The sequence below is a fragment of the Callospermophilus lateralis genome, chromosome 13 (assembly GCF_048772815.1).
Source record: "Callospermophilus lateralis isolate mCalLat2 chromosome 13, mCalLat2.hap1, whole genome shotgun sequence".
NCBI classification, from domain to species: Eukaryota; Metazoa; Chordata; class Mammalia; order Rodentia; family Sciuridae; genus Callospermophilus; species Callospermophilus lateralis.
Window position 1 is genome coordinate 67063879 of NC_135317.1, and position 14132 is coordinate 67078010.

The 14132-nt window shown below is 33.9% G+C and overlaps 1 protein-coding gene across 2 annotated transcripts in view; it reads left to right on the forward strand.

Annotated features, from left to right (window-relative positions):
* The window catches only part of Esrrg (estrogen related receptor gamma), a 217307-nt gene that overhangs the window by 150083 nt on the left and 53092 nt on the right, over window positions 1–14132 (forward strand). The window contains exons 4-5 of one of the 2 annotated variants that reach the window (XM_076873099.1): window positions 2795–2905; window positions 6560–6721. In XM_076873099.1, the coding sequence (XP_076729214.1) occupies window positions 2795–2905; window positions 6560–6721 (273 nt within the window). The remainder of the gene's footprint in view (window positions 1–2794; window positions 2906–6559; window positions 6722–14132) is intronic. The other variant, XM_076873100.1, reaches the window with a different exon arrangement.

The window sequence follows — 14132 nt, forward strand, 5'->3', positions numbered from 1 at the left end:
AATACAGAAAACAATACAAAATACATAATAAAAGTTCTGTCAATCAATAATGTGCTTATATGTGAGTGTGTGCGTATGTATGTATATGTATATATATGTGTGTGTATATATATATATTTTACGTGTAACAGTGAGTTTTCAGTATTGCATTCTCTCCACTGACTTGACCAAGTTGGCTAAGCTGATTAGTGGCTTTAATGTGCTGTGACTGTGTCTAAATTTTCTTCAGCCAGGATCTAGAGTCAAGTCCTTCAGCTAAGTTCTTTTTCCTAGACCTTCCTGATGGATAGACATCGCTGTCAGGAATTCACCAGCTGTGACTTCACAGAATGTTGTTTGAAATGTGAGAATATATTGCTTATGGTGAACACATTCTCTAACAAGTATCCAAAGCAAATTTAGGTGTCCATAAACCCACTAAAGATGTTTTTTTCTGTAATCTTTCTTTGTTGTAATAATTTTAGAGATATCCAAAAATGTTCCTTCCCTCTTTGGCTATAATTATTTCCCTATCTGTCCTCTTTCCTCCTGTGCCTTTACTTACCCACTCTTATAATACCATATTAAATGTTTTCATTTGGTTAGAATTGGGCATGTGCTTTTTATGGTCTAATATGATTTTGAATTTTTAAAATTCTCATAATGAAACAAGTTTGAACATATCTTAGATAATGAAAGAAAACGTAATCATCTTATATAAAAAAAATCTCTGAGAAAGTTTTGAACAGAAGAGATGAAAACAGTTATATGGGGAAAAAAGTGGAAGGTATTAAGCTTTAGTAAATATAGATGCAATAAAATAGAAATTTAGAAATTTGAATAAAGGAATGAAATTGCACTGTGGACATGAAGTGTGTTAAAAACAACAATAAGGAAATACACTTTCTTTGTGACTCACATGTGACATTATTTCAGTGAATACTTAAAAGCTGTACCTCACTTCTTTGATTTTTTTAAACTATTCCTTTATATAACCTATTTATTTACTCTTGAAGTTGTCACTGATTTTGTTCATACTCTGATGTGTCAATAAAGCAGTACAGGCTTTTTCTAGAACCAAATTGTTGTGTGGTCCACTAAAAGATAATCAATTCTTGAAGTAAGATCTAAATAATATGAAAAATTGTGGTTTCCTTTATATTGTGTATTTCTGATAATGTTTGAATAATATATTCATCTTACAGATTTCCATAGAAATACATTGGCCTTTACCAAACTATTTCATATAACTCAGATAACCCATAATTTCACTTGTTCCACATGATATTAATAAATATTCCAAAAAACAGCATCCCTTGGTTTGCAGAGCATTGCAGGTGCTATATATTTTCCTTGTAGAGTTTTATAGACTTCATTTGCATATGAGTGGCTCTGAGAGAACTTACAGTAAAATAATAATACCGACAATGCTGTTAAACCAAATCTATTTTCTAAACAGTTTGAGAAATGCCAAAATATGTATAATGCATTATGTGGTTGAATGTATTAATGGATAATGTTACACAGTTACATCAGTTAGGGTACAGCCAGATACCACAAACAGAGTGTCTTCTTGCTTCTACTGTTTATATGACAAAGAATTATATGGTCTTGTCCTAAATTTGACAACTATAGACTGGAAACTAGATTATTATCAAATTCTTTTCTACCACTTCTCCCACATAAATGAAACTTTTCTGTTTTATTGTTGTTGTTTTGGTTGGTTACCAGGGATTGAACTCAGGGGCACTCAACCACTGATCCATATCCCCAGCCCTGTTTTGTATTTTATTTAGAGACAGGGTCTCACTGAGTTGCTTAGTGCCTCACTTTTGCTGAGGCTGGCTTTGAACTTGCAATCCTCCTGCCTAAGGCTCCTGAGTTGCTGGGATTGTAAGCATGAGCCACCACACCCAGCTTTTTCTATATTTTTAATCCCTTTGTTTCCATTTTGTTTTCCCCCCTTAATCTTTTTAATCCATGACAGTAAGACCTCTTGGAGGTTGGATCTAACCCATCATTATTTAGGAAAAAGTTTTACTAGTGCCAGTCTATCTGTGCCTGCTTTCCTGCCTCACCCTCCTGCTCTGCCCTATTCACAGGAACTTTGTTTGATATGACAGTGTAACCTTCTGAATTTTTTCTTTAAGAAGCCCATCTATCTATCTTGTGTTCAATCAAATCTATTCCTAGATTTCCCACATGTGACAGGAAATACTAATATGTGTCAGATTGTCAAATGACATTCCTCTCATGAGACACAGGGATATTTTAATATAGAATAATACTTACATTGCAAAGGACTAGGTCTTGTGTAGTATAATTCTAATCCCCAGAAGTAGGCTCTGATTTAGTTCCACAGGTTTATATCGAATGCTCTGGTAGACCATATGGTTTGATACCTTTTGGCTCCTAGTCTTCTGGGTTCTATACATTGAGTTTTTAGGAGTAACTAATGACAAGGAAAAAAGAAGTACAGATATCTTTAATTTGAGATCCTGTACTAGCATGAAGAAAGTAATTTCTTTGCATTAATTCACATGGAATTAATCTGTTTTGTTTTGTTTTTGGTATATAAGTGGTGACTTTGGTGGCTATGCATACAATGTGTTTCAGGTCTGTTATCTGGCAGTAGACATGGTTTCCCACTACTGGCAATTTTGATTTATCCACCACTTTTTTACATTCCACCTGTACTCCTGGATCATTCTACCTTCTGTCTCCAGAGCAATCCTAAGGGGATACTATCAATACATTTGGTTGGTCTCAAAGATTGTTACCTAAACAGTAAGCCAGTGCCTATCTTTGCTCACAGGGGTACGTCTTGACAGAGTACGTGGAGGTCGGCAGAAGTACAAGCGCAGAATAGATGCAGAAAACAGCCCATACCTGAACCCTCAGCTGGTTCAGCCAGCCAAAAAGCCATGTAAGTACCACAGATGTGTCTGGCTTCCCAGAGCACGAAATCCTCCCAGTTGGCTCTACGTATATCCATGTTGGCATGCCCAGCTCTACTGACTCCAAGGAGATTTCTCTTTGTTGGAGAACAGTAGTTCTCTTCCCATGAACTGTCTGTGAGGAGCAATGGCAACTCAATTAATTATCTTTTATTTTTTCCTTTTAAAGATGTCTTTAGGTTTTTTTCTCCTTACCTTGTACCTAGTCATTTGTGGAAGCATAAGCATATTAATGCAGAGCTTATATAGTATGAATTTTACATTTACTGGTTATCTTTATTTGCGGAGCTACATAAAATGGATCATACTGTGATCATTAGTTCATTGGAGCTGTTAGTTTCGGATTTCACAAGAAAGTGATTTTTGTAGTTTTCACTAACTAAATGAGTTTGGCTGCTCAACCTCCCAATGAAAATACATTAGGGGCCTCATTAATTTGGAGCTATAGAAGGTTGACACTCTAGATAGCAATAGATTAAAACAAGAATGAACCCTACTAATAACAAGCATAGGTTGGTGGTTCCATCTCAAATGCCCTTATGGGCATTATGAATTGTTTTTAAAGAGCTCATGGTTTTATGATGCCAGGTTGCAATTTGATAGGATGACGGGTACATTGCTAAAATGCAAACCCCATTCTCCTTGTCATTAACTAAAAAGAGCTGGAATATAGATTGAAGCAATAACTGCATCCCATTTTCTGAAAAATCAGTTAATAGCTGTAGTGCAACAGAGCTAGCAATTTAGGGTGTTTATGCATAGAGTTCTTACTAGGCACTGGGAAGTGCTTTGAAAGAAAGGATTCTCCCAGTTAGCCCTCTTTGTCACAGAAGACACAACACACTCTCATCAGAGGAAGATGCCTCTGCAGCATTCTAGAAAAGGAGTGGGGAATTTTTGATCTGCTTTCAAGGGAGGAGAAAGTATCCACTTCTAATTCAGATTCTCCAGGAGGGGTCACTGCTGTGCATCATCCATGCGAGCATATGGGAATCTGTTAAATAAATAAAGCAGACCCTGAACTGTAAATGAAAGGACATTTTAGCTATGTCAAAGGAAAAACAACCAGTTTTACATAAAATTAAAGCTTAAGTGAACATATGGCATAGTTTCCTTTTGCCTTTCCAAAAAACATTATGTTGATTATACCTTCAATTGTCCAATCTGGCATCCTCTCTTCAGCCTGCATAAGCTGTTTGGCATTCTGCAAATACAATCTAGGACTGCATTAAGCAGATTTTGCACATTATAATAAAAAACTTTCTGATAATACAATAAAATGCAATAAACACTAATGCTTAATTTCATTAGAGGTTTAGGTTTAGTTTTCCTTGATTCAATAATACACAGATTGCCCATTTCTCATTTATTTTATGCTAACATTGACTGAAGCCATTGATAATTTCCTTTATGGAAAGAAAAATGAGCACCAGCCCATTTATAAGTCAACACGATAGAGGAATATCTATCGTTTTCTATGTAAACCTGAGAAATTGGGAAGTGGCTTGTCAAGTACCTTTAAGAAGATTACGGCAATTTCAGTGAGCTCCATTTGTCTGAGATAAAGAGGACTCCTAATAAATCATTACTCATTATCTAAGGGCCTCTGTGTTAATTTTCCTCAGTCCATCCAATTAGTGTGTTTTTGTAACAAACATTTATAAAACTTAATTTTCAGATCCTGTCAGATAAGTGTCAAGAGACTGTGCATGGGCTCTGCTGAGAATGTGGTTGGGGAGATTTCCACACCCTGACTGATGTTTGTATACTACAAAGGCCCAAGATTGAAAATTGGGTTCTATTGATTCTAATTAGGGAAACATTAAATAAGATTTACCTAGAAACAGTGCTGCCGGCTATTCCATTTTCTGAATGCTGGGAATTTCTGAGCTTTAACGAAATATCTCTGATCCCCTGAGTCAAATATCCATTGACTTGGGTAAAACAGGTTGCATTTTACTTGTGTTAAAAAAAAAATCTAGAATGGTGATTTCCTTCAGTTACATGTTTGTGCCCTTTACTATTGCATTTTCTTCTAATCCTGAGAATCTAGTGGTTGCTGACAGGTTTTGCTGCATTGTCAGAGCAATGAAAGTTGAAACTTTTCCAAGCGAAACCAAAAATACAGGGTGTTATTTCTGTAGCATATATGAGAAACAAATGTCATTCTTTGTAGATCCACAAATTTAAAAGAATGCATTTAATTTTTAATTTTTCTAGAATGTATGTTATTTGGGAATATTTCCTCCCAAATCCACATATATAGTTTAATGATTATTGACTATTATTGCCAATGATGACTGATTATCTGGTGACTATTTGAAAGAAATATAATTCATAGCCATATTAGTAAATTTTAAAAAACATCATGCTAGGAAAGCCTCAATTGTAGCTTGGATAAATCTTGTTATTTCATGAAAGAAAACTAAAAGGGATGCTGTATTTAATTCTACATTATGTGCAGTGTTGTCATTTTAGGTTAAAGAAGTTAAAAACTCAGTGAAAGGCAAATGGTCTCATAGATACAGTGGAAACTTTGACTTTGTTCACAAATAGCCTATTTAATATCCTGGTTTTCTAGAATAATAATACATAGAATATTTAAATATGTAGGTTTATTCTCACCCATTCATATCTGCACACAGAGAAGAAAGTATAAAATCTAAAGTAGCATAGAGAAATTGAAAAAGGGTCCAACAAGAAAAATTGTTCTGTTAACCGGGATTTCCAACCCCTTCCATAAACTCTCACATGCCCCTGAGGAATAAAACACATTTGATGTGAGGCTTTCCATTTGTCTCTAGTGTTTATTTTATGAAGGATTCTTAAAACATAGATCACAAATTTCAGACAGATAAATCTGAACCAGAGAATGAACTAAGGACAACAGATGAAAATGGAGGATTAAAGAATTAGGCACTCAGAGGAGAAAATATTGCAACATTTAAGTAGGAGTATTTTATGAAAAAAAAAATTAAGCTATATTTGGAAGGTTGACTGGGTGTCTGGGGAGCGGGAGAAAGGAAAGACATTCTATTGAATGCATCCCACAGAGATAGAGTTATATAGTCAGTAATTCACCCAGGCAGAAGGGCTCCGACCTTTGCTCTGCTTTAAAGGAATTAAGACAATTAATGACTTTCATGCCCATTATGACTATGGGCATTAGTAGTTCTCTGCCTTCTGCATTACAGTCTATATTTCAATGGTTCACTGTGTTTTTTTTTTTTTTTTTTACTTTACAGCTATTGCATACTATTTAATCTGATTTCCCAAATCCCACTTTAAGAATCCAATAGCAAACCCAGAAAGCTTCTAACTTCTTTTATCTGTTTGTTATAAAAAAAATTCACTACAGGCAGATGCTTCATTCCCGCAAAAACAGGTAAAGCAAAGAAGAAGAAAATATGTTCCATTGTGTCTGCAGTGGTGCCTTCCTTGCTATGAATTTTCCTGAACACTGTTTAATACCTATATATATCTATTAAACCACAAATGTAATATTTTGAGCTTATTGTAGGCTATTTGAATGATTTTTTTTTTAAGACAAAGAATACTTTAGGGTTTGTAAAAGAGGGATGATACTGCTAGTGATGCTGTAGTGCTCTGGTCTGATCCTGCAGATAACAAGATTGTCTCACATCTGTTGGTGGCTGAACCGGAGAAGATCTATGCCATGCCTGACCCTACTGTCCCTGACAGTGACATCAAAGCCCTCACTACACTGTGTGACTTAGCCGACCGAGAGTTGGTGGTTATCATTGGATGGGCGAAACATATTCCAGGTACATTTTCTGAAAATAAAAGAAAAAGAGAAAAGAAAAAGGTTGACATTAATTCCCTGGGTTTTATATATGTATATAGATTTGGGCAAATTAATCATTTTCTCATAAGATTTTTTTTTTTGAACTTCCCATTTGTTTTTTTATCACACTTAATTTAGAGCTTTGCCAATTTGATGAATAGAATCATAAGCCTTTATATATGTGTACCACCTTAAGCTCTCACTTATTTTTCATATATGAAGGTACTATTGGGAGTATGAGATAAAGAGAATTTAAGTCTTAAAAACATAGTTTTATTGTTTTCAATTCTGAGCCTTTTCCTAAGGTAATGATTCTACTTTTTCTCTTCACTTTAAAAAATGTTATTATCAGCATTAGTCTAATTACCATTTTTTTTCCTTTTAGGAATTACTTATTTTGTTTCTCCTGGTGGCTATTTGCAATGAATTGCCCTTTCTATTCATAAACTTGGGTTTACAATTAGATGCTTACCAAGCATTTATATAGAAATTCTTAAAATAAATATTGAAGTGACATGGGAAATTTTTTCATGTGGCAATTTAAAGTTAATATTTTAAAATATTCTATTATTTTTCTTTCTTGTCTTATCCAATAATGACAGTAAACATGTACATGATCACAAGTTTTGAGAATTTCAGTATCTTATTTGAATTATTTTTTATTTGTTTGGACTTTGATCTTCAAATAGTTTATAAACAAGTTTTTGATGATGAACAATGTTTTTCTGGTACAGTTAACTTATTTCTGTCTCCTTAAACTAGTTTGTCTTTATGCTTTGAATGCTACAGTAATTTCTTTAATCAAATTGATGGAAGTCCCTTTCCCAGCCCACACTGAAACCAATTTATTGGTCATGATACGCCAGCTATGTTGCTAACAGTCGTAACGAACTGTCAGGCGATATCGCAGTGAAGCTAATTTGAAGTCATTAGGTGTGCAGCGTTCAGGCGACAATTTGTTACAGTGGTTAGGAACACAGCTGACATTTCTGAATGGCTTTGTTCAGTGTAGTTCTAGATGAGGCCAAGCAAATTGTAAACTAATTTAAACATCACTCTGTATTATACCAGCTACTTTGTCTTACACTGTTTGCTAATAAAGCACCCCAAATTAAGTCAAAACTAGTTAAATAGGTGAGCTGGAGTGTATTCTTTAGAAAATGCCCATGCAGGCATTAGTATATCTATAAGAAAGATAAGAATTTGATAATGTGAGTGATAGTGCATTTGTATTGTAACTACGTCAATCATACAAAAATGAAAAAAAGGAGAAATTTACTAAAAGATATTAAAATATTTGGTTACCGTGTTAATGGGAATATCCAGAATTTGCAAAACAGGACATGAAAACTTGTTTGGAAGGCAATTGTTATTGAAGGGTTTTATAGTAGAAGCAAAACTAACATCTGTTGAAGTATCCTTAGACATTTCACATAATCACATAATCAATATGATTTATATTAATATATAGCATATCATTATTACATACATGTACCCATGCATATACACACTTACAAATATATATGTTTATAATAACGTTATTCTAATCCAGGGTTTTTCAGCCTTTGTACTATTGATATTTGGGACTAGATATTTCTTTTGTAGGCGGTTGTCCTGTTCGCTATAAGATGTTTAGTGGCATCCTTGGCCTCCACCCACTAGATGCCAGTGGCACCCCTAATGAAAATGTCCTCAGATATTGCCACATGTCTTCACAGGGATAAAACTACACCAGCCTATCCCTCGTTACCACAAATGAACCATTGTTCTAACCCAGGAATCATGTATGATTATCATCATTTCAAAGATTATTATTATATTATTATTATTATTATAATCATTTCAATGATTGTCATCATTCAAAGATATGAGGCAGAAAAGTAAAAAAACACTTGCACAAGTTCATCAACATATCCAGTGCCTTCAAAACATGTATTCAGCATTGCTTCCTGGAATAGAATTACGATATTTTAGCATCCAAGTTGATTGCATTTGAAAAAACTATTTCAAAATATTTAGGATGATAGTATTATTGTTGTTAGTGTTAAGAACATGAAGGGGTATGTCACTATGAGTCCAGACCACATATTACTTCTGCAAACTTTGCTCAAGTCTCCCTGAAACAAGGGATTTTTCAAGCCGGTATTTTGATTTCATCCAGACATTTTATAGTAAAGACTACTAAAGGTTAACAACTTCTTCCAAACCTTCTGGAAAGGAAAAGTCAGTGATAAACTTTCAGGTCTGGTTGTGCATCTAAGTAGAAACGTCAGATTATAAAGGAACTTATTAAAGTAATGGGGCTCTAGTGACTTTTGAAAAGATGGTAACTTTAAATAACTATGAGTAACACTATTTTCAGTGGTGGAAACAATTACTATACGATTGTGTGCTCAGTCTTAAGCTGAGGCTTAGAGTTGGTGGGGACTGATGTTATTTTCTCTCCATGGCAAATACCAGAGGAGGTCACTGTGGAGTGATGATTCACAGCTCTGATTTTTGTAATACCCTGAGGGTATTTTAAATGATTGCAAGGAATATCTTGCTTTTCAGAAGGGGATTAGCAAAACAGGAGTTAAACAAAATTCTTTTTAATTTTTTTAATGCATGTACCATCCAGTGTTTTGAGGTGGTAGAGAGGGTGCTCAGCCCTCAAAATATGCTGGTTTACCCTGGCTTCATGACAACAGAAAATGACACAGAGGTATGTAGAGCACTAGACAGGGAGGTAAAAGCAAAGAGAACATAAAGAATGAAGTCACATTTCTGCCCTGATACAAGTAAAATTATGTTCTTGATACATGAACCAGTCTTGATAAGTTAGGTCAGAGTCAGAATTAAAGACTAGTCAGAACTGAAATTTCCCATCTTAGTTTTAACTCCACAACTCATTGTTTTCATAAAGCTTACATTAAAAGGAAAGCAAACTCTTTTTTAAAAATAAACTAAAATTTGAGTCTTTGTTTTCTTTCAGCTGCTCTCAGCTTGTGTATGCACAGACATACTCTCTTTAAAGTTTAGCATCTCAGATCAGATCAGTAGCCCTTCTGACTGCTAAGAATGAGCTTTTGTACACTTGCTTTTGCTACAGAAAAAGTGAAGAATTCAACAAAAGAAAACATTGAAGAAAAATACATATGGAGTGGGGTTTTTTATCAGTAAATAGAATTAGTTGACTTACATTAATAAATCACATAAATGGGAAAGTGTGTTGTTATGAAACATGACCATACTTTATCTATAGAAGAAAAAAGATCACAAGGGCTTTAGAAAATGCTTGACTTTAGCTGGAGGAGCATAAGGGCACAAGAACAGATGATGGTGCCCTAATAGCCCTTTTTAAGAATGACAGGGCCCCGCCATTAGCATCCTTTTATATCCTTGGAAATTGCTCATGCCTCGCTTTTCTGGTTCCTATCTGCCTGACTCTTTTTTATTTCTCTTTCAATTTCGTCCGCGCTCGGATAAGCGCATGCTAACACAATATGATTGAGCTGTAAAATGGAACGCTGTCGCCTCTAATCTCTTTTATGTAGATACGGAGGTACTGCACACTCGACTTCATTCTCTCCCCATTGTTGGCCTTTTTTAGAATGGGTTGCCAAGTAATGGAGGCTCTGTCAAATATTAGAGCTAGGTTTCACAGGATGTGATAAGACGATTATCAGCCCAACAGTCAGATCTATTATTGTTCTTGGTGGTTGATTAAAATATTATTATGTGCTGGAACTTTGTTAACAAAATGCAGAAATGTGCTTAGTCAGATGGTGTTTTATTAAAAAAAAAAAAGCGTAACCCATATTAGCTGACCTATATAAGTGGCTTAAGTGTATTTACAGATCTTGTCAGCTTACTTTAAAAGAACAGAAAGGTATTTGAACAGTTAAATAAATGGATGTGTTTTAGATTTTTTTTTTCCTTTTTCAATGTAGTAAATGTTCAGACTGACTTATTTATTTTTAACGTGACAAATTCAACAGTGACCTAGTCATGAAAAAGGACTTAGCTCAAATTTGGGGACCTCTTATTCACATTATTAAAAGAATGCCTATTATGATGCATTAAACAAGAAAAGAAAAACCTATAATTTTCTTCATATCAAGTGGAGGCAGGAGATATTAAGCTCTAAAAGAAAACCACACTATTAAGATGATGTTATAAAATAGTCTTTAAGTATATTTCTTCATGTAAGAAACAGAAAGCTAAACTATAGGAACCAATATTTTCCATTTACCCTGAAACACTTTTTTGTAAAAACATGCAGTTATGAGAATGTATCAAAAATGACTCATTGGCTTGTCTTTTTTATAATTTTCTCAGAAAAAGAATTTAGATTGCCTACAATGATGGAAATCTGTAAAGAATATGAATTAAACTCTCTGTTAGGGCATAAGTTTTTCAAAAGAATAACTAAGAATATTTGGACAATTATTGCTAATGGTACTGTTTGGAGTTATACTTATTGTTCAAACAAGTTTTATGTAGAGGTCAAATTTTAACACCACATTCTTTCCCAAGTTAAGTTATAAAAGTTTCACTTTAGTAATACATATTGCTAGATATTAGTGTATAAAATGCCCATCTTAAGCTACTGGTAGGATCATTAAGTGGTTAGGATATACAAAAGCACATGAAATAGGGCAGAAATAATTACCATAAGATTATATTCCCATTTGTAATTCAAAATATATTTCCATGTGTTTCACAAGGGATTATCGTTTGATGGATAAGAAGCAGGGCTTGGTTGACTAACAATGAATCACACGCCATAAGCAAGTAGCGTGTAGGACTGGGGTTGTAGCTCAGTGGTAGAGCACTCTCCTAGCACGCGTGAGGCACTGGGTTCAATCCTCTGCACCACATAAAAATAAATAGAATAAAGTCATTGTGTCCATCTACACCTAAAGAAAAAATATATATTTTTTAAAAAGTAGCATCTAATAGTTTATTTTGAATTTATATGATTGGAACTTGGTAAATGTGTATATTAGTTACTGATTTAAAAATTTTGTTGCACTAAACTTTAATTGCTTCCTAAGTTTATTTGTAGCTGTAATTTCTACCTCACTATGAATGAATTAAAGCAATTGTAGACTTTTTTCTCAGAATTACTTTTTCTTTTGTTTATGTGAACTCAATGATTTCAGAACTGTGAAGTAGTTGAGTCTTCTAGTTAAGTGGCGAAAAGTTAAATGTAAGACCCAAAGCCATGACAACTAAGAGGACTATTTCAACCACTATTTCAATTATAAGAATATACAATTATTAAATACATGAAAGTTATGGTTAATATACTTAGTTGTATACCTGTGAGTCTATAGGGTAGAATGATTCTGAAAGTAAAATCGGAAAACCTGAGCTGTAGCTGAGAAATATTTGTTATTTACTGTTCTAACCATTAATTATAAAAATCAAATGAGGAAAAAAATGCACATGCAAATTATATTCCTATGTATAATTAATTTGCAAATTATAAACCATGATCTAACTATAAAGCATTCAGTGTTCATTTTTTTGTTTCCAAGGTACTGCACAGATTGTCAGTTTATTGCAATGAAAACCAAGTGACCCAGGAAGTTAGTATTCATAAAAGTTAATGTAAAATATATTCAGAGAAAAGACCAATTTTCACTGAGAAGAGGGAAAAACTTATTTATCTAGGAGGATCATTTTATGGGTATTTTCATTCTGTTCTAGGTGAAGAGGAAGGGATCATTTTAGCCTAAGTAATGCAGTCCATTGTGCATGACCAAACCCAAAATAACTGAATGTTTTATTAGTTTCTGAATTCAAAACTGTGAAATATAAATAAGAACCAATAAGTCAAAAAACATGTTGTGAAAAAATATATAATTAGAATGGTCAAATAAGCACCCCTTCATATCAATAGGTACCCTTGCTGGGAAACCATCAGTGTTTTACTTCTGCTAGTTACTAGGTATCCAAAAATATATTTGCTATCCATACATATCCATACCATTATACCTGAAGTATTTGAGAGTCTGCAACATGCATTACACTTAGTACCATAGGAAATTTTCAAAATGTGCATGACATGGTACCTACCCTGAATCTTGTATCTGCATAGGTGTATACAAATATGTGTGTGCATAAATTTATAATAATCTTCATGATTTACAACTTCATTAGTTTCAGACCTAAATTATTCATCTTTATTCTTTTCCATGGAGTTAAACTTTAAATATCAAAACAATTAATGTCTATATAGCTCCTTATCATTTACAAAACATATTCATAACCTTTTATATGATGTGCACAACAACTCCAGAGGCAAATTTCTTCTGATTAGCCATACTTCATAAATGAGCAAATTGGAGGGTCAGAGCTTTAACTGTTAGTACTGTTACTTAAATGATACTTTTAATGGAACTTACATGACATTTTTACAAGTATCTTCTTTGTGTCTTTCTCCCCACTCCTCATCTACTTCCACTGTGTTCTTTTTTATTTATTCCAGGTTACCTACTTGGACTTCCTAATAAGTGTAGGCTCATGTAAAATAGCTAGCCTATCTCTTTAATTTTGTGTATTTGCAAAATGAAAAGTTAAAGGAAAGGGGAGTGAATAGAAAGGGAATGTATGACACATCTTTAAATCAATAAAAATCAAGATATTTATTGATAGTCTACCCTAGACATTCCTGATCACAAATTTTAATGAAAAGAGTCAATCATTGTTCAACTACTCATGTGAATAGCTGTAAAAGGTCCTTCAATGATTGGTTGTAAAGATTGGATGCTCAGTGTTTCTGACCCTGGTCAGATTCACTGGGTGTTGTTTTTGATTAAAACTTATAGGTAAACTGGAGTAGAAGTGAATAGTTGTGAAAGACTTTGAACCATATTGAAAATGTTAGCTCTACCCCTTAGCATTCAATCAATGTCTGCCTCCCTTCTTCTCTCCTTGATTTCCTTCCCTCCTTGCATAAGCATGTAGTGAGCTCTGTGTTAGACACTGTACACAAAGGATACACATAAGAATACAGCACAGGTTCTGCTTCAAAGACTCTCAGGGTGCACTGGCTGATATTGAACTATAACCAAATAATGACAGCCATGTGGAAACATGGAAGAAAGACATGACTGGAGCTAGAGATGTAGGCAAGGACTCCATCATAGAGAAACTTGAATTTCATGCTGAGGAAAACCAGCTTCCTACCAATGGTATGGAACCCCCATTGAAATTTTTAATTGACAGTGACCTGATTATAACTTCATTTTGAAAAGGTTAAAATCAGAACTTTTGAGTCAAGTTACATAGAGAAAGCTTTCTTAATACTTTTGAAAATAACAATGTTACCTTCCTAAAATGTTGAAGATTTCTGTATGTATTATATATTAAAATATGCTATCATCTTCAGGCAAGTTCAT